The 22,296-nt window shown below is 41.5% G+C and overlaps 2 protein-coding genes across 4 annotated transcripts; one reads left to right on the top strand and one right to left on the bottom strand.

Annotated features, from left to right (window-relative positions):
* The first annotated feature begins 3,623 nt into the window (after window positions 1–3,623).
* hpcal1 (hippocalcin-like 1) lies at window positions 3,624–14,792 on the top strand. Of its 3 annotated transcripts, none has more exons than XM_085771552.1 (4): window positions 3,624–3,952; window positions 11,002–11,516; window positions 12,800–12,905; window positions 14,110–14,792. In XM_085771552.1, exons 2-4 carry the CDS (start codon window positions 11,139–11,141, stop codon window positions 14,205–14,207), a joined length of 582 nt encoding a protein of 193 aa, XP_085627678.1. In that variant the 5' UTR covers window positions 3,624–3,952; window positions 11,002–11,138; the 3' UTR covers window positions 14,208–14,792. The 3 variants fall into 3 exon arrangements, with proteins under 3 accessions (XP_085627678.1, XP_085627679.1, XP_085627680.1); XM_085771553.1 differs by having other exon boundaries at window positions 3,628–3,952; window positions 11,005–11,516; XM_085771554.1 differs by having other exon boundaries at window positions 3,828–3,952; window positions 11,008–11,516.
* Window positions 14,792–22,045, bottom strand: pdia6 (protein disulfide isomerase family A, member 6). The gene is made up of 13 exons (XM_085771551.1): window positions 21,969–22,045; window positions 21,420–21,561; window positions 20,774–20,831; window positions 20,071–20,197; window positions 19,618–19,724; window positions 19,352–19,503; window positions 18,868–18,982; window positions 17,980–18,120; window positions 17,673–17,757; window positions 16,788–16,860; window positions 16,515–16,673; window positions 16,313–16,409; window positions 14,792–15,544 (listed from the first exon to the last, which is right to left on the bottom strand). Exons 1-13 carry the CDS (start codon window positions 21,985–21,987, stop codon window positions 15,473–15,475), a joined length of 1,347 nt encoding a protein of 448 aa, XP_085627677.1. The 5' UTR covers window positions 21,988–22,045; the 3' UTR covers window positions 14,792–15,472.
* Window positions 22,046–22,296: the final 251 nt, after the last annotated feature.

Below are 22,296 nucleotides of genomic sequence, written 5' to 3'. Positions count from 1 at the left end.
TATTCAAAAAGGTAAAGAAAAGTCTGCAACACCAAAGGAGCTCCGATGCAATAATTTATTATTTAGTGCTCAAGCACCACCGGCTCTTCCTCAGATGTTAGACATGTATTCAAGTCATGCATCCATTCCCTTAAAAGTCATATCACTCTACATCTAGAATCTTCTAGGAAACTCTGCTCAGCATTGCCGCTATCACCAGAGTGCAATAAAAAAAGAAGTAGTGCCAATACGATAAGCAAGCAGGTTTTACGGCACCTCACTATCACTTTATCAGCATGTCTGCATCGTTCTGCTGTCTGAAGCATCACAATGTACTTTCTAAGAAGGTACAAATGTATGCAGCATGTACAATAAACTGAAAAGTATACAGCACAAGACACATATGGTGTACTGTCACTCTGATGAGTTATGTGATAACCAGGGGTTCAGTGCATGCATGCTTTTGCAGCATTTCGTTGTTAACAAAGCAGCAAATGATATCTGCAAACTGTATTTCCAAACATTTCAGCATTGAACCACTAAACTGTGTTGAAGCTGAAACATCCACCAGATACCAGAGTATAGACACGATTTTTAATCATACGTCTGACCATGTTGTGACTTTAAATATTCCACATTTAACACTTTTAGTGTGTTTTATTTGATATTTGTTTTTGATATCCATAAAAATTATGAACTTTTTTTCATTTGTTATTAGTTTTAAGTACAAAAAACTATAGATATAATATAGTTTTGGACAGAGGACAGAAGACAGAAACAGAAACACGTGCTCTATAACAAGAAGCCATAGTGTTTCTGGGAAATCAACCACTACCAGCAGCAGTGGGGTTGTTTTCATGGATTTGTTTTTTAAGGTAATTGCGTCAACATATCAATGCTTGTCCCGTAGGTCTCCAGTGTTGTGGTGCCACTATCTGGAATCAGCTAAACATGTCAAGAACTGGAAACATTAAATGAGAAAGACTGTGACTGCACTCTTGTTTTAAAAGATTAATAACAATACATGTGCCACACATTGAAAGTAATGTTAGAGCATGTTATTGTACCTAAATCAATTGAAACCTTGATTTCAGTGCAATATGTTCCCTAAATATTGACAGAGGATTAAAGAGCATTGGCCCTACAATGTAAAGACAGGCAGATCAATATTTGAAGAGCTACTTTGCAGCCACATGGCTGCTTTTAACTAATCATGCAGAAGATTTGATGTGCATGTAAAGCATGGAGGCAATCTGGAAATGTTTATGAAGAAATGCAACACTATTTTCGACTTGAACATTTAATCTACAGAACTACACACCACAGAGAGGAAATGCACTCGTGCAATCAAGTAACCAGAAAAAAATAATCGTTTCTTGTGACGTATGCTGTGCAGATAGACCTGCTAATCCACTTAAAAGCATCATGAGCTCAGTGAACTCTGACTGAAGGACAGACTCATTGTCAAACTGTGCTCTTGGGAACCTTCAGTGCAGCTAAAGTTTATTTCGAGCCTTCCCCGGATCTGTGCCACGACACAGCCCTGTCTCTGAGCTCTGCATGCAGCTACTTTGACCTCATGGTTTAGATTTTGCTCTGATATTGTCAGCAATGAGATCTTGTATAGACAGGAGTGTGCCTTCACAAATTATGTCACATCAACCAAATCATTTCATACATCTGTGTTGTGTGTGGTAGGCCTGCTAACACGCAGTAGTGCTGCCATGTGATACAGTATGGTACCACTTAATCCAAATACAGAATTCTCTTTAGCAATTGGCTGTAAGGGGACTGTGCCCGAAAACACCCCTACAGCCTGAAACCTGGAGTTCAAGCTCAAACCCTGGAGTTCAGGCATTAGAAGGACTGTTAGCGGCCTCTAGTGGATCATTATGTTTCTGCAGAACAACACAAAAGTTGTACTTCTCCTTGTTAAACTACTCCTACACAACCGCATCGTCTGTTTTGTCTCTAATGTCCATCCTGGTGTCCTTAAGCAATACTTAATAATGTGACCCTTGCTCACACAGTGGATGAGAGCATCACCTTGATGTCTCTGCCTCAAACAATGCAAATATAACAGTGACCGTAGTTGATCTGAACCACTATTAACTAGCCTATTGCTGCACTTACTTACATGAGCTTGTAATTGAGGAAACAAGCATATACATTATGCAACAGTTTCTCATGGAAGAAAAAAGAAACTGCCATGAAGAATATTTAAGATTCTGTCATGAATAAGATCTTAATTAAAGGTCAATTTACTTTTTTTTTCTTCACATTTCATAGAATGTATTACCACCATATTGTTTTTAATATCTCTCTTTAATCATGTATGGTTTTGGTTGTGACAGCCTGAGAACAAGGTGTATATACAGATTTGTAGGATAATTTGTGATAAGTGGGATTACTTACTTATTAAAACAGTCAAAAATAATCTGACATGTAGTCTCACAGTAAACCATGTTTTGTTTTTTATGTGATGTAGCCTATAGTGTCCGGAAATGTGTGACAAGGATCCTATTGACCGTAATGTTTTCATCCGCATTACTTCAGCAACAACAGGCTCGTGTCAGTATTGAGTTTCAATTTGGCAGAAGCAACAAAAGCAACCTCAGACTACTTTATTGCTCCCTCAAACCCCCCACCTAGTCTGCATTGTACTCACTCTTAGGTAGAGATAAACACTCCATGTGCTTATAGAAACAGGTGTCAGGCTTCAGGAGGACGCACACACACAAGCATACACGTGGTTAATTATTTATCCACTCACTGAAATGCTGACATACACACCGCCCTCCCTTGCAGTGTCACTTTAGCCTACATAAGAGAAGTTACCGTGACAGGTGCTGATGGAGAAGTGTAAGTCAGAATGATAAATAGATGAAATTGGGTTAAAATGTGATTTTGCAGTATAAAAACCACTTCTGTCTGATGCAGTTTTACGACAAAATTAGAGGGACTTGTGTGATGTATTATATATCTAAGATGGTTTTGGGTTAAAAAGACTCATCTCAGCACTTGGGCATGAAGAAAACATGTGTTCTTTCTTGAGTTTTTATGAAGGTTGCAGTGTTTTAGGGACATTTAATAGGATATTGCTCCTATATGATATCATATTATTGTGTTATTACTTTGTTTGACCTAAAAAATGTATCACAGAAATAGGCTACTGTTTTTCTTTTTTTCTAAGTTGAATTATGCAGGGTGAAGCGTGTGTTTGGTGCAGCTGCTGATCTCCTCTTTTAGTTTTAACATTTTCCTTCAAAAGTGAACCGTTTATTTTAGATATTGTGGCTAATAATAGTCTCCAGTGATAATTTTCCACAGGACGCTGCTGCTGCTGCTGCTGGGGCTGCTGCTGCAACTGTTTCTACGATGGAAGCAGCAGCGAGTGTGGACGAATCCATTCACTGCAGAGGGGGTGTGTGCAAAACATCAAATACAAGTGCGCAGGAAAGATTTTAAATAACGGATTTATACACTTTTGATGCTAACACGTACAACCTGTTGTTATACTGTGTATTCGTTTCTCTAGCAGACAAACGAAGCAAGTTTAATCACCTTGAAAGAGAGAAGAACCCCCTTTAGTACTGACTTAAACGAGTCGGATGAAAACCGAGCTCTGTGCCACATCTTCCACTAAATGATAAAGCCGTTACACCGGGAACTGGAGGCAGGACAGATGAAAGAAAACCCAGCCTAAACAGCGACCTTTACGAGACTCGGATTAAATTTAACATCTTTAAGTTTTTGTTCAGAAAGTGACAGACGGCTGTAAGCATTTTTAATTACTCTCCTGCTCTATTTTATTTATTTATTTTATTTTTTTAAACAGAGTTTCATTAGTAGTAGTAGAAGGAGGAGGAGGAGGAGGAGGTGTAAGTTACGGTTAAGTTTGTTGTGTGTTGGTGACGTCGTGAAGGAGAAAGTTGACTCTCTGAGAAACAACCATTACAACTAAAAAAAAGAGGTAAGTTTACACGACTTTGAGAAGTAGCCTAGTAAAAGCTTGTTTTAATAGCCGGTCTGCTCCAGCGGTGAGGAGGCTAGACCCTGGACTGATGTGGCAATTTAGTCAAGACACAGAGAGGGTGGATAGGGGCTACACCCATTACTGACAAGTCTACATCACACCTACACTACAAAAACATGTCCAAACTGTGGTCAAGTTCTCTCAGTATACCTTTACATTTGATTTATTTATGTATTTTTTTTTATCAGTGTCAGTTTCAGAAGTGTCTTGAAACATACTGTGAACAAATTCTGTACTAGGCTACTATAAAGAAATGAGGTACAGACAAATAGGCCTGCAAAGAATAGGCTAGTTGATATATTTATCATAATGTTTATCTTTTCCTGTAGTAGCTAATAGGGTTTACACAGTGTAGCACAACTTCTCAAAATACATTTTAAAAAGTGTACTTGTGCTCACTGCAGCTAGGAGCAAAGCCTCACATCTGTAAAACTACTCCACTACCAAGCCTCAGTAACCACAGTAGTGAACTAAGAGTGTTGCTGCATGTCTGCAATGATTTGTTTATGTACACGTCTGTTCTCAGGTCAGTCTTTGCAAAAGACATTTTGCCTTTCAATTATCTTTTCTGATTAAATAGATGAATTCATAATCTGTCAGAGTATACAATAATCCAACCCTAATCCTCATTTGCTACTTTTTGACATAGAGACAGAAATGTGTTCATATAATTAGAATTAAATGGTAATATTGATTAAATAAATGGTGTCAAGAAGAAGATGGAGCTGTGTCAGGCCCTTCTTATGAAGACGAAACGAAACCAGTCTTCAAACTATGCATCTTGCCATATTAGGCTAGTGCACGCCATGATTGTCGCTGTTTTCATTTAACATTTAATCTGGCACTTAATACCAAAGCCAAAGTGTGAGGAATGTGCATCTGAGGTTTAAACTCCCTGCTAAAATAAAAACTCACCAAATGATTGTTCAGTTGTGAACTTGTTGCCCATCTTAACAAAAGGCCAGAATCAGTATCCAGCAATAAGAATGATACAGAAAGCACTGCGAATGAGCTTAAATAAAATAATAATTAAAACATTACTACACATGCGCAGAAAAAAATTAACTTGTTTCACTTGAGTCTTTATATATCTCCTGCCCTGTGTGTGCCCCAGATTGATAGTTACACCACCTCCCTCTCATAAGACATTGCACTACAATCCTGTTGCCTTGACTACTGGTGTGTCAGGGGACTTCATCCTGATCTACTGCGTGATTTTCTCCAACACAAGTTCAGAGAGACTGCCACAAAGCAGCACTGAAAGCGAGAATAACAGAGAGAGAGCTCATTTACTCCTTTTTATTATTATTATTTTCCTTTTTGAACTGGACCAGCTCCCTCTCCCACCTGATGCTGCCTCAGTTACCAGTCGTGTACACACACACACACAGTCCTTCAGGCTGCGGCGTGAGATAGTGCTCAGCTCATCCACTGCACAGCGGGCTGCACGCACCACTAAAATGGGAAGTCTGCTTTCTTTCTGTGCACCGAACCATATCAGTTTGTTTAATTTACATTCCATTCAAAAGAGGCACGATACAGACAAGCGTGAAAAATATGTCTGTCGTGTTTATGCACAGTAGAGGACGGACGGCAAATGTTCCGTGACCCCTCTGATACCACGAGACGGACTGACGATTCTGTTTATCCAGATGTTATTGATTAATCTGACATCTGTTTTTTTTTTTTTTTTACTTGTCCTGGAGTTTGTTTGTTTTGTTTTTTTCGACCAACAGTTCAAAATATAAAGATACTCAATTAACTATCAGAGAAAAAAACACTATAATATTCAAAATTATACAACAGAAACGTATTTTAACGTATTATTGTTTTCTATTTGGATGTGAACTCTGACACCTTTGTGCTTTGTTTCCATCTGATGCACTGTCAGTAGCATAATGAGCTCCATCAGCCTTCTGTCATGCTCTGTGGATGCACTACTGGGAGTTTCACCGCCTAAAACTCCCCACCCCCCAATATGCATCTATACGTGCTGCTCGTTTGTATCCAAACAACACACAACAACCTTTATCCCTCCATTTCTTGACTGTCTTTGATTTTTTTTTTCTTTTTCTTTGCTGTACTGTACATGAAGTAATGATGAGCATCTGGGGGAAAAGAATAAAGACTGTCTTTGTTGTGACAAGCCATTACCCAGGAAATGAGGTGGGCCTGAGAATGGCAAACAGCAGTGAAACTCGCCTGGTCAGACGTTTACACAATCCCCACTGTAGCCTTGGGGAGGGGGATGCATGCTGCACTGGAGTCTGTGTGAAACAGTCTCATTAGGCAGCGAAGGCAGTGGAAAAAAGTGTACCATACAGAACAGGGGTGGCTATGGGGGTGGGGGGTGGAGGGGGGCAAGTAGAGAGAGTGAGAGAGAGTCTGTTGCTGTGTAATCGGGGGGAATAGCAAACACTAAATGTGGAATTGCAATCTCAAGAGGCTGTTGTGTATCAAGCAATGCTCGTCGTGGATTGTGTTGCGCTCGTAGACTTTACTCTGCAGCTCCAGCCGTCGTGGAGGCAGAGAGGGACCTGGTTCTCTCTGCAAAAGGAGGTCACAGGGTGGTCAAAGCTGTATCTGGCCGGTATTTCTGACCACATTACAAAATATGTCCCAGTGCAACTAGTACAAGTAGAAACTTAAAAATCCACCAGAATAGCTCACACAAATGCTCCAGCTGTGAAAACATGTAAACAGCCCGCGGCATCTTGAATGCAGCTTTGTATCACTCAGTTTTTATAAGAGCAAATAGAATAATGTGATGCCAATTATCTGGCACTTTGAAGCTAGAAATTATAGCAGGTCACAGTGAGACAGTAAATGTTTTGTCATGATTCAATTTAGGAGCTTGTAACTTTTATGTTTGGTGTCATCTCGGGTGTTTTGTGTGTATTTTAAGTATGTACCTTTTGTATGTGTTTTTATTTTTTATGTAGCCTATCATGTATGTGTCGTTTATAGTTGGTTTGTTTATGAAAATGAAAGACCCCATAGGAAGAATAGCTGCTGCTGCTGCTATAGCTAATGAGGATCTTAATAAACCAGACCAAACCACATTTACTTATATCCTCCTGCTTTCTCTCTCTTTTATTTCTTATAAGAGAAAGTCACAAAAAGAATATGGAATAAGCCTTAATTGCAACATGTATTTTATATGTGGGAATCTAGTTCAGTTTTAGGCTTTAATGAGCATACTGTAGAGGTCATGGGATTTTCAAGACTCTTTTCAAAGCACAATCTTTGATAAGTATTTGTGTATAATTTGAACCGATCATTTCTTCAGCAGAGTACACACTACTTTGCTGTTTTCCTCCCAAATTTATAAATAACTCCGTCCTCTCAGAAGTCAACTCTCAATTTAGCCTCAGAGCTCCTTGAAACATCGGGCCAGCACTTTTTCAGTCGACAAGCCTGGAATCTTCTAGGATTCTTGTGGCTTTGTGTGTTTGAGGGAATAAATAGCAACGCCCATATTTATGTCTGCTCCAGCTCAGCCTGCACGCTGAGCTGTCCTGGAAAAGTCCATGTGACCTGGAGCCGAGGAGGTGCTGCCACTTCCTCATCCTGTTGCATGTTAGAACGGAAGGACTACGGACAGGCAGCGTGTGATTTATACCATTGTCCAGCTAAAACGCAGTCAGCACACACACAGTGATAATGTGTCGTCCAAGGGAACATCTCTTTTAGTCCTGTGTGGGCCACTCCCGCTCCACAACATTCACACGCTTGTTAGAAAACTGGAAAAGGCCGAACTCACAAATTCCTACAATGTGTGCATGTGCACTATTTAAAGCCACTATAATGTGTGTCAGACTATTTTAAACCGTACTGTCTGTCACGGGTTAGTCAGTTCACCACTTTCCATCAGACTGAAAAATATCATCAGTTCCTGGATGAATCGCCCATTTTGGTGACAAACATTTATGGTCACTATGGAGATCCCCTGCCCAGACTTTTTCCTCCAGCGTTACTCAGCGGGTCAAAGTTGCCTGATTGGCACAAAATCTTTATACAGACATTCACAATCTCATGAGAACAGAGCATACCGACTCTTAGTCCAGTGGCCTTTCTCCCAGGGAGGTTAACATTTATTGATGTTTTTGTACGAGAAGTGTTGTGAAGTTTTGTGACGGATTCCAATGAAATTCTGTAAATGTTCCAGTCGAGGTGAATTATAATAACGTTGATTAGTGTCTTCTGTACTTCCGCTCCCAGGCTCGGTTGCTGTTTTGGTGTTGGAGCTAGAGAATTTGGCACATTTAAAAAATTTTCCCCATAACATTGCCTGTGATATACATCAATGCAATTTTTTTGTGATGTTATGTGTGAGAGTTGAAGCTTTTAGCCCAGGTTAACTTGACTCGTGCACCTTTACTGCATGGAAAAAATGTCCACAGGACTCCGGTGGAAAAAGATGAGAAAGAATATATTTATTCCTTCTTTTCCAAAAGTATCCAATTACAGGAGTAATCCAAAATCAAGGTTTTCTCATTCAAAAAAGCAGTACGTTAAGAAAACTGTCTGGCTCATTCCTAACCAAGTCTCAACTGCCTCTGTGTTCTTAAAGCGACGGTAACAAAGGTTACAAAAAATCCTTTTTTAACTTATCATGAATTAAATCAAATGAATTTAACTAATCTTTTGCCTATTTTAATCAGCTACCTGTATTTATCCAAACAAACCAATTATTTATTTACACTCATATGAACTTTACAATATAAACAAACAAAACATGTAGAAGCACACAAAACACACTTTGGCTCCCACATTATGTAAGATTTCCTTAGAGTACAGTAACTGCTAGCCTAAATGTTTGTACAATTTACCAGATGTCAAAGAAATAGTTTAAACTGGACAACACAACTCCTGGGCCGAGAGTACTACTAGTTAGAATAATGAGAGTATTTATCCTACGTGAATATTGCGTGGGGATTTTGTGCGTGCACATTTGTTCTTGTGTGGGTTTACCTGGCAAATTCTGTAGATGATAAGGGCTGAGACAAGCACGTGTTCCTGCGCTTTAGGCCCTCTAACTCCCACCAGGTGCCGAGTTCTGTAAAAAACAAAACATTATTCATTATATCATCACCAACAGGATACAGAGGGTTAGCGTTGTATGACTGTGCTATATCAATTTGTTACCACCAAGCCTCAAAAGATCAAACACAAACTGCATAGATGTATAATTTTTAAAATCTGAGCGAGCAACACTGGTTAGTTTGTATCGTTCCTCTCATCCGGCTGCCTCTCATGTTACTCCGCGACTTTGATTCATAAAACTGCAGGAAATTACATCCATGTGACAACTATGAGAAATGAGGGCGTTGTCATTTCGAAAAAAGGAGCTCATTCAAATTCACAGCGCTCTCATTTGTTCTTCGCCAGATAGAAACCTTCTGGTGCCAATAACACGCGAGCAATGAGATTTCAATAATTGAAAGAGAGAGAGAACATGGGGATAATACATCTCTCTCTCTCGCATACAATTCATTATACTGTAGGTACCTCAGGGGAGTGGAGGTGTTATTCAGAGGGATCATTATGTAATTGAACTGCTGGTATTACCAAAGCAGCTCACATAGTATAGCTGGAAATAGTTTTTCTTTCTATGTGTCATACTTTTTTCTTTTTTTTTTCCATTCTTCCCTGCCCCCGCACATCTCTGTCTTTCTGTCCCTCCCACTCACATTTTACCAGATACATGTTGTAAAATATTAGCTCAGGTTTTTGGCAAATGTCTTCCTCTAGATCTCCAAAATGAAGCGGTCATTTGCTGTCTTTTTTTTTTCTTAAAAATGTTACTTTTCACAATTTAACAATGCTGATCTATCTCTATTTTGCTAGATTTCTCAGTAAAAGGCAACGCAGCTCTCAAACCTCTTATGAAATACACATTTTTAGCTTGTTAATACTAAATATACTTGAGGTTGTTTGAGTGGATAAGCAAACAGATGGATTTTGTTTGTCCTCGTGTAAATATTCAGCATATTTGTGTCTTTTACTGGCTTTTTTTCTTCTTCTAGAAAGCTCAGCTAACTGATATGCAAACAAGCTCACTCTCTCACACACAAACAGCATGTACTTTCCCTGTAAGTGTCATAACCTTTTTGGTTTCTGGCACGCCCATGTTTTTTTTTATCTGCTTCATCAGCGGGATGCATGCACAAGAAGTGTCCGGTCGAATAGTTATTATGCTGTTATGGCTGTATTTTGGATGTATTGTGTTTATGCATCCTCATATCCCTAGTCATGAATACCCCCCGCATCCATAAATAAACAGATTTTGCAGAATATAACCATGGAAACAGAATTTAGACAAACAGCAGAAACTAAAGGTGAATAGGCGCAGGTGGTTTTTAAAATGCTTCGGGGTCTTTGTTAGCGTTGGTATTTTTTTTACCCATCTTTTGTGTTTCTCTTTAATCATTTCATGAACTCCACCTGCTTAAAATCAGTTGGAATATTCATTCATTGTCACATAAAGGTGATGATTATTGTGGAGGTGAGTGTCTGGCCTTCTCAGTGACAACAGTCGGTATCGGCCTGACCTTTAAAGAAGTGGCTTTATTGATAATTACAATGCCCCAGGACACTTGTCTCACCACCGTGCAATGAAAGGTCGATAAATTATCACCGTGCCACAGGATTAATACAGTATCCACGGAGACCAGACCACCACCTCACCATCACTTCGGTTCGGTTTTATTTGTATAGCGCCAGATCATAACACACATTATCTATTCTTACCCACACTCTGGGGTAAAGTAAAGCCCTGCGATACAGTATGTGATATGATAAAGAGTCGTAATCTTATGTGTGTGTTTTCTGCGTCTGGTCGTCGTCTGTGCTGTTCAGGGGCAGGAACATCTTCAGCACATGTTTCATGATAAAACACTGCTGCAAACTGCGAGGAATTATTGAACCCATGAATCATTTATGAAATTCACACAAGGATATTAATGAGGTTTGTTGGTCTCCAGCAGGAGCAGAGGAAGCCGAGCAGCCGTCGACGTGGAGAGTGAAAACACAGGGCGGGTGGAGAAGTGAAAGGAGAAGGTGGTTGAGACACCAGCCCAGTTATTTACCTGTCTCGGAGAGAGAGAGAGAGCACTGCATCATGGGGAAACAGAACAGCAAGCTGCGGCCCGAGGTCCTGAACGACCTGAGGGAAAACACAGAGTTCACCGACCACGAGCTGCAGGAGTGGTACCGCGGCTTCCTCAAGGACTGTCCCACCGGCCACCTGACCGTGGAGGAGTTCAAGAAGATCTACGCCAACTTCTTCCCCTACGGAGACGCCTCCAAGTTCGCCGAGCACGTCTTCCGCACCTTTGACACCAACGGCGATGCCACCATCGACTTCAGGGAGTTCATCATCGCCCTGAGCGTCACGTCTCGCGGTGGGCTGGAGCAGAAGCTGCGCTGGGCTTTCAGCATGTACGACCTGGACGGGAACGGATACATCAGCCGGGCAGAGATGCTGGAGATAGTTCAGGTGAGGACAAACTGTGAGACTAATGATATGGGATGGAGGTTCTGCATGGATGTGAGGTGTATATACAAGTCACTTCTCCAGTTTGGGTCAGGGTCAGTCTTAATCAGCATGTTATTATAATAAATAAACTTATAATAATCTTAATTTACATTCAAACTCACACGTTTTTGTTACTTTTTGTCACAATTTTACTTCTGTTGTAAGAAAACTGAACTCCAAATAGTATATCTGATTACATTTCTCACATTTCTAACCTACAACTGAACTAAATTATTAATTGTTTAACAAACGTGAATTCTTCTTCCAAGTAAGGATGCATCAAATGATTATTTACATAAAGAAATTGAGATTATTATCATATAACACAAACAAAGCAGCAAATCATCACATTTTTCTTTCTTTTTTTTGGTGTGAAAATGATATGCAAAACATATTTTTGCATCTAAGCACACTGTGTAATAGCTTTCTAGGCTTAGTGCTCATTCGCAGATTTGAATTCATGAGATATTTTCACCTCACATCATGGATGCAGGCTGCCCTTTCTGTTTTTTTCTTATCACTGTGGCTATATTTGCTCTTCCAATATGGTGAGCTGGGCAGCCAGCAGGGCTCCATATCAATATTGGTTCAGTCCATTGTGTTTGTGGATACAAATGAATGTGGAAAAAGAAAAAGAAAAAAAAAGAAACACTAAGTACCACTGCTTTTGTCATCGTAGTATGCTTTTTTTTCCCACGCAAAAACATCTCTGCTCTCATCAAAGCCATCAAAGACCTTTAGATGATCAGAGATGTTTAAAAAGACAGAAATAGACACGTTACAACCATACGTTAGAAATAATGCCACAGCAAGAGGAGCTGCAGTTTCCAGGGCACCATCATCATTCAGACAATGATTTTATTTCAGAAAATGCAGATTGTATAGCCTGAGATGTTTTGAACTGATGATGAGGTTTAGTTGGAATGGTTTTTCAGGGAAGAGGTCTTTACTATAGCTACTTTCATAAAAAGTGCTCGGAAACTAAGAAAGAATAAATTATTTGTGTGAATTCTACTTAAATTGTTCAATTTATATGGTTTGGTTTGGTTTGTACTCTGTTGATTATGTTTGCTTTTTCTGTGTCTTGTACACTTGGCACCTTAATAGGTGTATGACACATAAATAAAAGAAAATTCAAATTCAAAAAGGTCAGAGTAGGGAGGGTGAGGAGAGGGGTCACTGTTCTTTTATGACAAATCAAACCTTCACACACATAAACAGGAAAAATGAATCATCCTTTTTAGGCAATTTACAAGATGGTGTCATCTGTGATGAAGATGCCTGAGGATGAATCGACACCGGAGAAAAGGACAGATAAAATCTTCAGACAGATGGACATCGACAACGATGGTAACAACAGTGTTTCATTTTTCTTCATGTGCATGTTTTTGTGGGACTCTGACAGGACATAAATAAACAGAGAGCTGAGTTTGTAGCCGACCAGAAGGAGTTTTTATAGATTCATAATGATCGTGCTGATCCTCCACGACTGCCATGCTTGTAAAACTAAAGTAAACTCAAAATGCCTGGTCATTCAGTTTGGTTAAGGCGTGTGCTACGCTATAATAGATGGCTCACTAGAGATCCCACTCTATACTACCACCGTGTGATACGTATGTGAGTCTTTCTGCGATGAACATATTCACATGTCACATGCTGATATGATATTTAGAGCATGAGGCAGCAGCAGCAGCAGCTGGATAGCTCAGTTTGTCTTGAAGCAGAAGGCTCAGAACATCTGGAGGTCAAAGTGTTTGTCTCAGGCTCAAGTTTTTTACGGCATCCCATGTTGCCACGGACCAGGCCTTCGGCTACAGCTGCAGCAGAGGGTAAATCCACTAAAACTCAGTTAACCCCTCTTCCTAATGCGATTGAAGTGACGGGAAGTTGCCGTTACTGTAAACAAATTGTAGCCCACTGTTGTCTCTGTCACTGTGGTCGATCATTCAAAACTTATATTAAAGCCAGGGGGGAGATTCTGCTGTCTGCTGGTGCTGGCTTCATTTTAGTGCTTTTTACTCACAGTGTAAAATGTAAAATACTGAAAAAATAGTGCAAGGATCCATTTTGATAGGGATATCAAATTTATACAAGTAATCAAACTTTAAAGTGCTGCTCATTTCGTGTGTAATACCTATTAAAAATTTGAATATTTTTGCACGGTTTGTGTACAAACCTGCAGAGTGATTTATTTATAAATAATAAACTTTAAAAAAATATTTTGTTTTTATTATTTTTGTACATATTTATGTAATTTTATTATGTCTTGAATCAATTAAGAATTCCTGAATTACATGCAAATAGCACAACAGCATCACCTGCTGGTTGATGTGTCTAGGCAACACTGAATCCCAAATCATTTCAGTCGTAACAAGTTCATTATAGTTTTATGGGAAAATAAAATGTTTTGTACCTTACCTGGTAGTTTGCTCTTGGGCAGAAGCTTTTCTTCTCTGACGTTGGTGGGTGATGAGGCTGAACGAGTCGACACTCTGTCACATGTTGAGCTGCTGCTGACCCAGACTCTTTTCTTCTTGTTCTTCTTGCTCCACAGGTAGATTGTCTTTGGAGGAGTTCATTAAAGGTGCCAAGAGCGATCCGTCCATTGTCAGGTTGCTGCAGTCGGATCAAGGAGCCTCTCGTCAATTCTGAGGACAGAGACAATGACACACACCCACAGACACAGACACACACACTCTCTCGGGAACCCATACACACCAATATCCATCCATCTTCATGCTGTTCACCTGATCGAGGCTCATTATCACACCCTCCCTCAGCAGACAAAACCCTTTCATTTTAGCAACACTCCATTGTCTTGTTGTGTTTACATCAATGGATAATCGTCTTTAGTCGATGTGGCTGCTTCTGTGGACTACGACGTGCTTTTCACTCGAGGTTTTCCGTGGATATGCTTTTCCCCAAAGCTCTCTGGTCTTTACTAGTGCTCCATAAGTGAAGTGCCATATTATATTTATACAGACTGGATCATGTTTGCAAGTATTATGACTACCGTTATGTTACACAAAGAGGATCCTTATTACATCACATGATATAATTTGATTGGACGCAGCTGTTGAAAAGTGGCTTACCGTTGTTCAGGATATCGACACCAGATAAAGAGGTTGCTATTCTGAACAAGCTCTATATGCCCTTGGTATTGCATGCGCTCTGTGATACGCGTTTTTTTTTTCTGATATTGTAATAGTTTATGTGAATAATAAAAGAAGCCGTGATTGTTTGTATTTCTTTTTATTTTTGTAACAAAAATGTCATTTTGTTTTCACACAATTGAAATAAAGTCGTGTAAGAAAAATCTACACAAGAAGTCCCCACAGTATCGTATCCCCTTGTCCTGATGCAAACCCACCAAGGTTCTCATTAACCGGTTTAAAAAGAGAAAAAAAAAAAATTATATTTAGAAACACATTGAGGTGTTAATCTGACAAGTCCACATCTTAAAATAGGTGCTGAGGGATGGCTGAAGAGGGGAGAGGGAACAATGTTTGACAGACTTGAACAAGTGAAATGTCACATTCAGAACCTCCTCCTTCCTCCTCACAGCTGCCGTATAAATATTCAGCTTCTACTGTTCAGCAGGTACGTGAGGCACAGTTCATTTCAGGGACACCACACACACACACACACACACAAACACACACGCTCACGCTCGCACACACACACACACTCCCCTCCTCCCTCCTTCCCCCTTGTGTGACTGACAAAAGATGATGTTGAGAAACTGCAGGTGTCTCTCATGTGTCTTCTCTGGAGTATTTCAGTAACTGGGCGACCGGGCCTCCCTTTCGTCCACAGGAGAGGGGGAGGTGTGTGTCGCTCAGGACCGGACCAGACCAGACCAGACCAGACCAGACCGGATCAAGTCAGTCTGGATCAGACCCCGCCCCCTTTTGGGCTCATAACTCGTCCTTGTCGAAGTCGTCGTCTAGGTCTATGTCGCTGAGGTCGTAGTCCTCCTCCTCAGGAAGCTGGAGAGTAAAATAAAGACAGAGTTGGTAAAAGATTATAAAATTAGAGCTTCTAGTATTTCCAGTGTGTTTTGTCTATCTTCGAGACTGATCGGACTGTGAGTCTGTGAGAAAAGACCATCCTGTTGTTTTGGGAGCTCTCCAACTGCTCATTACGTAAGTGTTTCTTGATATATATTCCTCTGGGTGTGTTTTTCCAGCAACAAACAGGTAGAGCTTTGTTGTACTGAGCTGTAGTTTGACGCCAAACTGGTCCCACTCGGTCAATTTCAGAAATGGACTTCCAGATTGATCGTCATTTAATGTTCGGTTTGAGGCAAGTTAAATTACCCAATTAACTGAGCCATCAACGGACGAGCCGTCAATGGGGTTGTGTATTGGTCGTCTGCAATCCAAATCCCCGGATGGCTGCCGTCATAAGATCCTTTATAAACTCCACTGATGCTGATTAAATGTTATTGGAGAGGTATTTTACAGACTGTGGCTGCCTCAGAAATGAGGCCATTTTGCCTGCGTTTCCCAAGCATCTATTTATCTTTCTTTTCGTCTCGCTTTACAGTGTACTGTGTACCAGCATTTGTAAGGACAAGGTTGTCTTGTTAGAATAAACACCCACATGACTGGGTAATCGCTCTATACAGTGGGAGCTAAGAAGTCGTAGGTTTAATGTGACGTATGAAAAAAGTACAGTCTCTGTTCATCTCAATGCTGTTAAAAAAAACACTTGTGATCCTCCAGACATTTATCTGCTGTGATTCACCCACTCACCTGTCCGTCTTTCCCGTCCCAGGCTTCAACAGTGTGAATCTTGGGCATGGCTCCGCCTCCAAACGTGGCAGTAGATCCACGGCCCACAGAGAGCTCCCTGAAGGAGAAGAGGACACAAACTCCATCAATCGTCCTGCTCCGAGATGTGTTTTATTTCTAATCGCTATGGTTTAAAACGACCACAGACAGCAGCGCCCCCTACCTGAGGAACTCGTGAATGCCGGTCTCGCTGAAGGAGCCCCTCAGCAGAGCAAATTTCATCTTGCGGGTGTTGATGGCAGCCATGGCAGGGTAACCAAACCCACCAATCCCCAGAGAGGACTCCAGATCCATCTGCGCTCCCGCCTCAGTCCACAGCCAGCTAAGAAAGGAAGAACAGCTCATTAGACACAGTCCGTGTTAGTCATTGGAATAATAATAATAATAATAATAATAATAATAACAACAACAATAGTCCACAGTGTCTCATCCTTACCCCCACATCTTCTTCTTGTACTTCTCAGCCATCTTCATCATCACCTCCACATATCCATTCCTACCAGCTGCGCCTGTGGAGAAATAAGGACAAGTGGATGGTGAGTGATTGGAGATTTAAAACGATAGTTCAACATTTTGGCAAATTCGCCCATTGCCACAAACCCTATAGTCGTAGGAGTAATTATTGGTGCATGTTGTTTTGATGTTGTTCCGCGGGGAAGAGACGCAAGTTGCTCAGTGAACACAATGGAGGTGAACGGTACAGGTCCCCTGTCCCTCATCAAACACACAATCCAACAACTCCAAAACACTCTTGTGGATAAATTGTAACCTGCACATTCACCACGCTATGAAATAATCATGTAACATTACGAGACAGAGTTGTTTTTGGGGCAAATGCGTAGCTGGAACTACTTTCCAGACACGGCTGCTGGGAGGAGGGATTTCAAAAGCGCAAGTAGTTCTGAGTATTTGCTTCATGTGTCGTAATGCTACATAATTATAAATGATTATTTCATAGCGTGGTGAATGTGCAGGTCACAACTTGTCTACCAGAGCGTTTTGGAGTTGTTGGATTGTGTATTTGATGAGTTTGATGAGGGACAGGGGACCTATACCGTTCACCTCAATCAATCAATTTGTTTATTTCGGGCATGTCAATTTAAATCATCATCATCACACTTCATCATCAAATAATACAATACATGGCCGAAAGGGAAAAGCGGGAGAAGCAAAAGCTTATCTAGTCCCGCCCCCATGCTCCCAACGATAATTAAAGGTAATGAACCGCAACCTAGCCCTATGACTATAAGGATTATGGCAATAGGTGAATTTACCAAAATGTTGAACTATCCCTTTAAAAATGATTATTGTTTGTCCTCACCTGTGTCCAGGATGTGAGGCAGGACGGCGATTATACACAACTGACTGTCCTCGCAGGTCTTCTTCAGGCTGTCTTCATTGAGGATCTGAGACACAAATGTTTACAACACACTTAGACAAAAAAAGTGAAACTAATTCACACAGACTCTCTCAGTTCAGCTGTGGTGCCCATCACTGCTCATGCGTAACAACACTCTATGTAAATATAAGGGTTATAAATATAGCAACAGGTGGAGATGTGGTTGTTTCAGCATCATCTCTACTAGACTCTACAATGATGTAAACACACGACACTACGCTGCACCGACCTCCACTATCTCAGGAGGAGGAGCGTTGTCAGAGAACAGATCCATGGCCCTCTCGATGATGTCGCCACGGGAGCGTCCTCCTTGGTAATCCTCGGGCTCCTCACCTTTGCGGAAAATCTTGATGGTGGGAAATCCACGGATCTAGACAAACACACACAGATACATTTTCAGTCTTGGGTTAGGGAGGCAAACAGGTTCTTTAATCTAGTTCCATATTGATATTTAATCAGGGATTCAGTCTCGGAGAGATTCTACAACGAGGTCGAGCTGTAGGACTCCTCCGCTATATTTGGTGGTTGACTGTCGAATGCCAACTTACACTGAAATGTTTTAAGTGGTTATGTAACTGTATTAAGAGCCTTTTGGAGGCAGTCGAGTTTTTCAAGGGCTTCAAACAAATGGAAACGCTTTGAAGTGACATCTTGAAGACTTTGGATCGTTACTTTGCTCTCTGCTTTCTGTGACTGCAATATTAAACAAGTGACAGCTGCGAGTGGACTGTGAAGTGACGTGTGGAGAACTACAAGATTAAAAAGAATTGCAAATAATAGATTTGCAGGTTTGTACTGCCGCCGCAGATTCACAGCTTTGTTTGGACAGTCAGCAGTTAACGGTCTCGCTCCACCACTCCAAACTGTCCAAACCAGTGTGTTTACACTGACAACGTTACACATGCAAATTGAATATTACTCTGCGTCCCAGAGGTTAGACACCACTGGATTAACATTGTTCACTCAGCACTTTGCTTAAAGGGTGCCAAACTGTTAATAACAATTGTGGCCAATATTTCCCACTTTTTTTATTCTGCCATTATTGCAATAAACAGTGCTAATTCACACTTTTAACAGATCTATAACTCTGATTTAATATTTCCTGGTCCTTACTTACCCCATAGCGACTGGACACAGCCTGATGAACGGTAGCATCCACAGCTCCGAGGCGAACTCTGCCCTTGGTTTGCTCCTTGACAGCTGTGGCTGCAGCTGCCCACTCAGGTTCCAGGCTGTTTTACAACAGAAGAAAGAGATGGTTTAAAAAATTAAAAAATAAAAACCTGACCATGGTGCTGCAAACTCATCCACAGTTGGCAATAATTTATGATTCATGCTGGCAAGGTTGACGGATTCACATGGTTATTTGGAAGACAACAGCTCAGACCTCACTGAGCTGTTTTAATGGGGATTATGTAGCACTGAAGCAATAGGCCCAATGAAGGGTTTTCACTGTGGATTATCCAGATTTACTGGGACATTGTTTCCAGAAAGAAATGATGTTGTTTCAGTGATTTAGGCAGCAAACAAAAATTCCATTAACCTCTATTACACAGGGAAACAGAGGGAGGAGGAGGAGATGGTTGAGGGGGTTTGCTTACTTCTTGCAGTGTCCACACCAGGGGGCGAAGAACTCCACCAACCACACGTCATCACCGTCCAGCACCAGTTTATCGAAGTTGTCGTCCGTCAGCTCGACCACGTCCTTCTTGCTGCCACCACCGCTGCCGCCGCCGCCACCGCCACCGCCGCTCTAGAAGGCAGCGGAGATTAGAAACCGCGTTCACTCACAGGGTTTCATTCATATTTCCGGTTACACTCGGCTTGGCTGTGATTAAAAAAGCCACAGGTGAAGGACAGGACCTACCTGTCTGTTGTAGCCGCCAGATGAGCCACCGCCGCTCAGCCGCTCTTTCACCAGACTGCGCAGCGCGTTCATGGCTCCGTCCACGATGGCCTGGCTGCTGCGTCCACCTGAGGGGTGACGGACACGACAACAATTCAGTCACTGCAGTCAAAACCAAAGCTACGACTCTTGGTGACTTCAAATATTCCTTTAACTTTGCGGAAAAGCGTTAAAAATAAATCAGTTTACAGAGAAAAGATGAAGTGCGAGCATGCTCCCTCTCTGGCTCCTCCAATCCATTTCAGCTGAACTACTCCAGCAGGATTGATTGTGTTCAACTAATTACGTTTTATCTTTCAGCAAAGCCTTTTTTTAAGCAGGGCTTCAAGAGTTCACACTTGAGGAAGATTTTAAATTTAAATATTGAAAGCACAGCTGAGTGATGAGAAGCAGCTGCAGCGCTCTCCTCTGTACCTTGGTACTCGTCTGGCTTGTGCTTGTTGGCCCCAAAGATCTTGATGGTGGGGAACCCTCGGACGCCGTACTGTCCTCCCAGTGACTTGTGCTGATCAGCGTCCACGGCACCGATCTTGACAATTCCCTGAAAGAGAAGCAAACGGAGCAGGTTATAAAGTTATCACGCTCTCTCACACCTTTAAAAAAAAAATCACAGTGAATTACAACTGCTGCTTGTTAATGATTAAATTCTCATAACGGCTTCAACTCTGGAAGTCAGCGTGTCAGTGAGGAAGTGCAACGCCTTATGGGTGCTGAGAAACACCCTTCATCTTGTCAACTGTTTTATATGCAATGGTTAATATTACATCTCACACCTTTGTCTACTCCTAATATTCTCACCGTTGTGGAAACTTCAACATTTTTAAGTTTAACAGCTTCAGTGTGGCAATCATCATTGTTTTTAGGTTGTGCAGAAAATTCAAACACCTCTATGAGCCTGTTTGTTGTTGCTAAGTGAAAGCGATGCCTCTACCTGCTCTGTCACTACACCTGCCTGACAACAGCCCAAAGCCCTGCTGGGATTACTAAATGTCTCTCTGCGATAGTTTTTTTTTGGCTGAAATTACCAACAGCTGAAACAACAGTCTGTCATTCACTCAGTCTACAACCCTGCTGCTGGTAATAAAAAAGCCAAGATGACCAGAGATGTCGTGTTTACCTTGAGGGCAGTGGCTGCCTTCTTCCAGTCCGGAGCTAGACTTTGACAGTGGCCACACCTGTAATGATAAACAAATGAGATGCATAAGTGTGTGAGTGAGTGATGGATCAAATTCATATGGATGTTTTGCTTTAAAGTGAGAAACTAGTAGGAATGAAATCAGTGGAAACATTTAATCTTTCAGGAAATAATGCTGTCAATCTTCATTATATCACAAGATTATTAATGATCTGATATTCACACATCCTGATAGTATTTGTCACCTTTTATTTACATAGCCTGTAGGTGTACACGTCTCCACTGGTTTGCCTGTCCAATCTTCCTGGTCTATAAAGCAGTGAACATAAACTACCATATATAATACATGCCTGACATATTCGACTCAGCAGCTCCACAGGTCACATGACAGTTGTTTCTGTTTAGATTAGCCTTGTATCATGATGAGTCTGTGAATGTACTGATTGTATCTGTCTCTACAGCACGCACTCACTCACTTCTGCATGAGACTCTCTGCCCTGCAACTAAGGAGCAGCAGCTTTAAACTTTGCATACAAGTCCCTTCCTATCCAAAATAAAGGCTGAATGAGTTGGGAGATGTGGGTGAGACACAATTCATGATCCAAGTTGCACTAGTAGAGAGACTCACCAGGGAGCGTAAAACTCAATCAGCCACAGACTGTCACTCTGGATCACCTCCCTGTTGAAGTTGGAGGGGTTGAGCTCAACAACATCATCACCGGCTGAGTACATGGCCTGGACGGACAGGACCAGGGAACAGCCCAACACTCCTGAAAGGGGACAAGATGAAGACACACACATACGGTTATATACACATACACACACACAGCAACACTGCATGTTCAAGTGTATTTAAAAGGCAGACATGCACACCAGCTAAAAGGAGAGGCATAATGAAGCCACAGCTGGACTTCAATGCAGCTTATAAGCAGAAAATGTTGCAATTTTATGTAACAGGGGGTGAAATTGTTATTAATTAATTCACAGATTAAACGATAAAGGAGGCCTGGCACTGCCCCTGTGCCTGTTAAACTTAGCGATGCAAGCTAACATCAGGGGGTGGGCTAAAACGTCGCAGTCCAAATAACACACACACACACAAACCCGTCAAAAAAAGAAAAAAGAACAAACGTAACATTTCATTTAAAGTGGAATAAAAGCTGCAGTTTTCACTCACCGAGTAAAAGCGGTCTCATGGTTTCAGCTGCACTCTCTCTCTCGCTCCTCCGCTCAGTTAGCAACAACACGCAGACTGATGCCGCTGCGGCTCCCACAAAAAGTAGATCGAAAAATCTCACCGTGGCCCGCGCTGATTGGTCCGCCGCCGTCGACGCTGCGCCTCGACCAATCAGAGCGCGCCGTGTAGTTTAACAGAGCCGGCACGGGCCGTGAGAGGTTAGGGAGGCAACATGTAGCTGCACAAAGAGAGGAGGTGTAAGCACCCAAAGTGTCAAGGATGAGTCAGACTAATATCTGGTGCTGATTTGCATCGTTTTGAATGCAGA

The sequence above is a fragment of the Trachurus japonicus genome, chromosome 24 (assembly GCF_045865225.1).
Source record: "Trachurus japonicus isolate A0001 chromosome 24, Traja_1.0".
In the NCBI taxonomy this organism is placed as follows: Eukaryota; Metazoa; Chordata; class Actinopteri; order Carangiformes; family Carangidae; genus Trachurus; species Trachurus japonicus.
This window is presented reverse-complemented; position numbering and strand designations above follow the sequence as displayed.

Coding starts and splice junctions, on each gene's coding strand:
- pdia6 (XM_085771551.1), bottom strand. Junction 16,861..17,672: donor GCCTCACATCCTGGACACAG/GTGAGGACAAAC, acceptor ATTTCTCCACAG/GCGCAGCTGGTAGGAATGGA. Junction 15,545..16,312: donor GGGACGGGAAAGACGGACAG/GTGAGTGGGTGA, acceptor TTTACTCTCCAG/CTTCCTGAGGAGGAGGACTA.
- hpcal1 (XM_085771552.1), top strand. CDS start 11,139: ATGGGGAAACAGAACAGCAAGCTGCGGCCCGAGGTCCTGAACGACCTG. Junction 11,517..12,799: donor AGATGCTGGAGATAGTTCAG/GTGAGGACAAAC, acceptor CATCCTTTTTAG/GCAATTTACAAGATGGTGTC. Junction 12,906..14,109: donor GATGGACATCGACAACGATG/GTAACAACAGTG, acceptor CTTGCTCCACAG/GTAGATTGTCTTTGGAGGAG.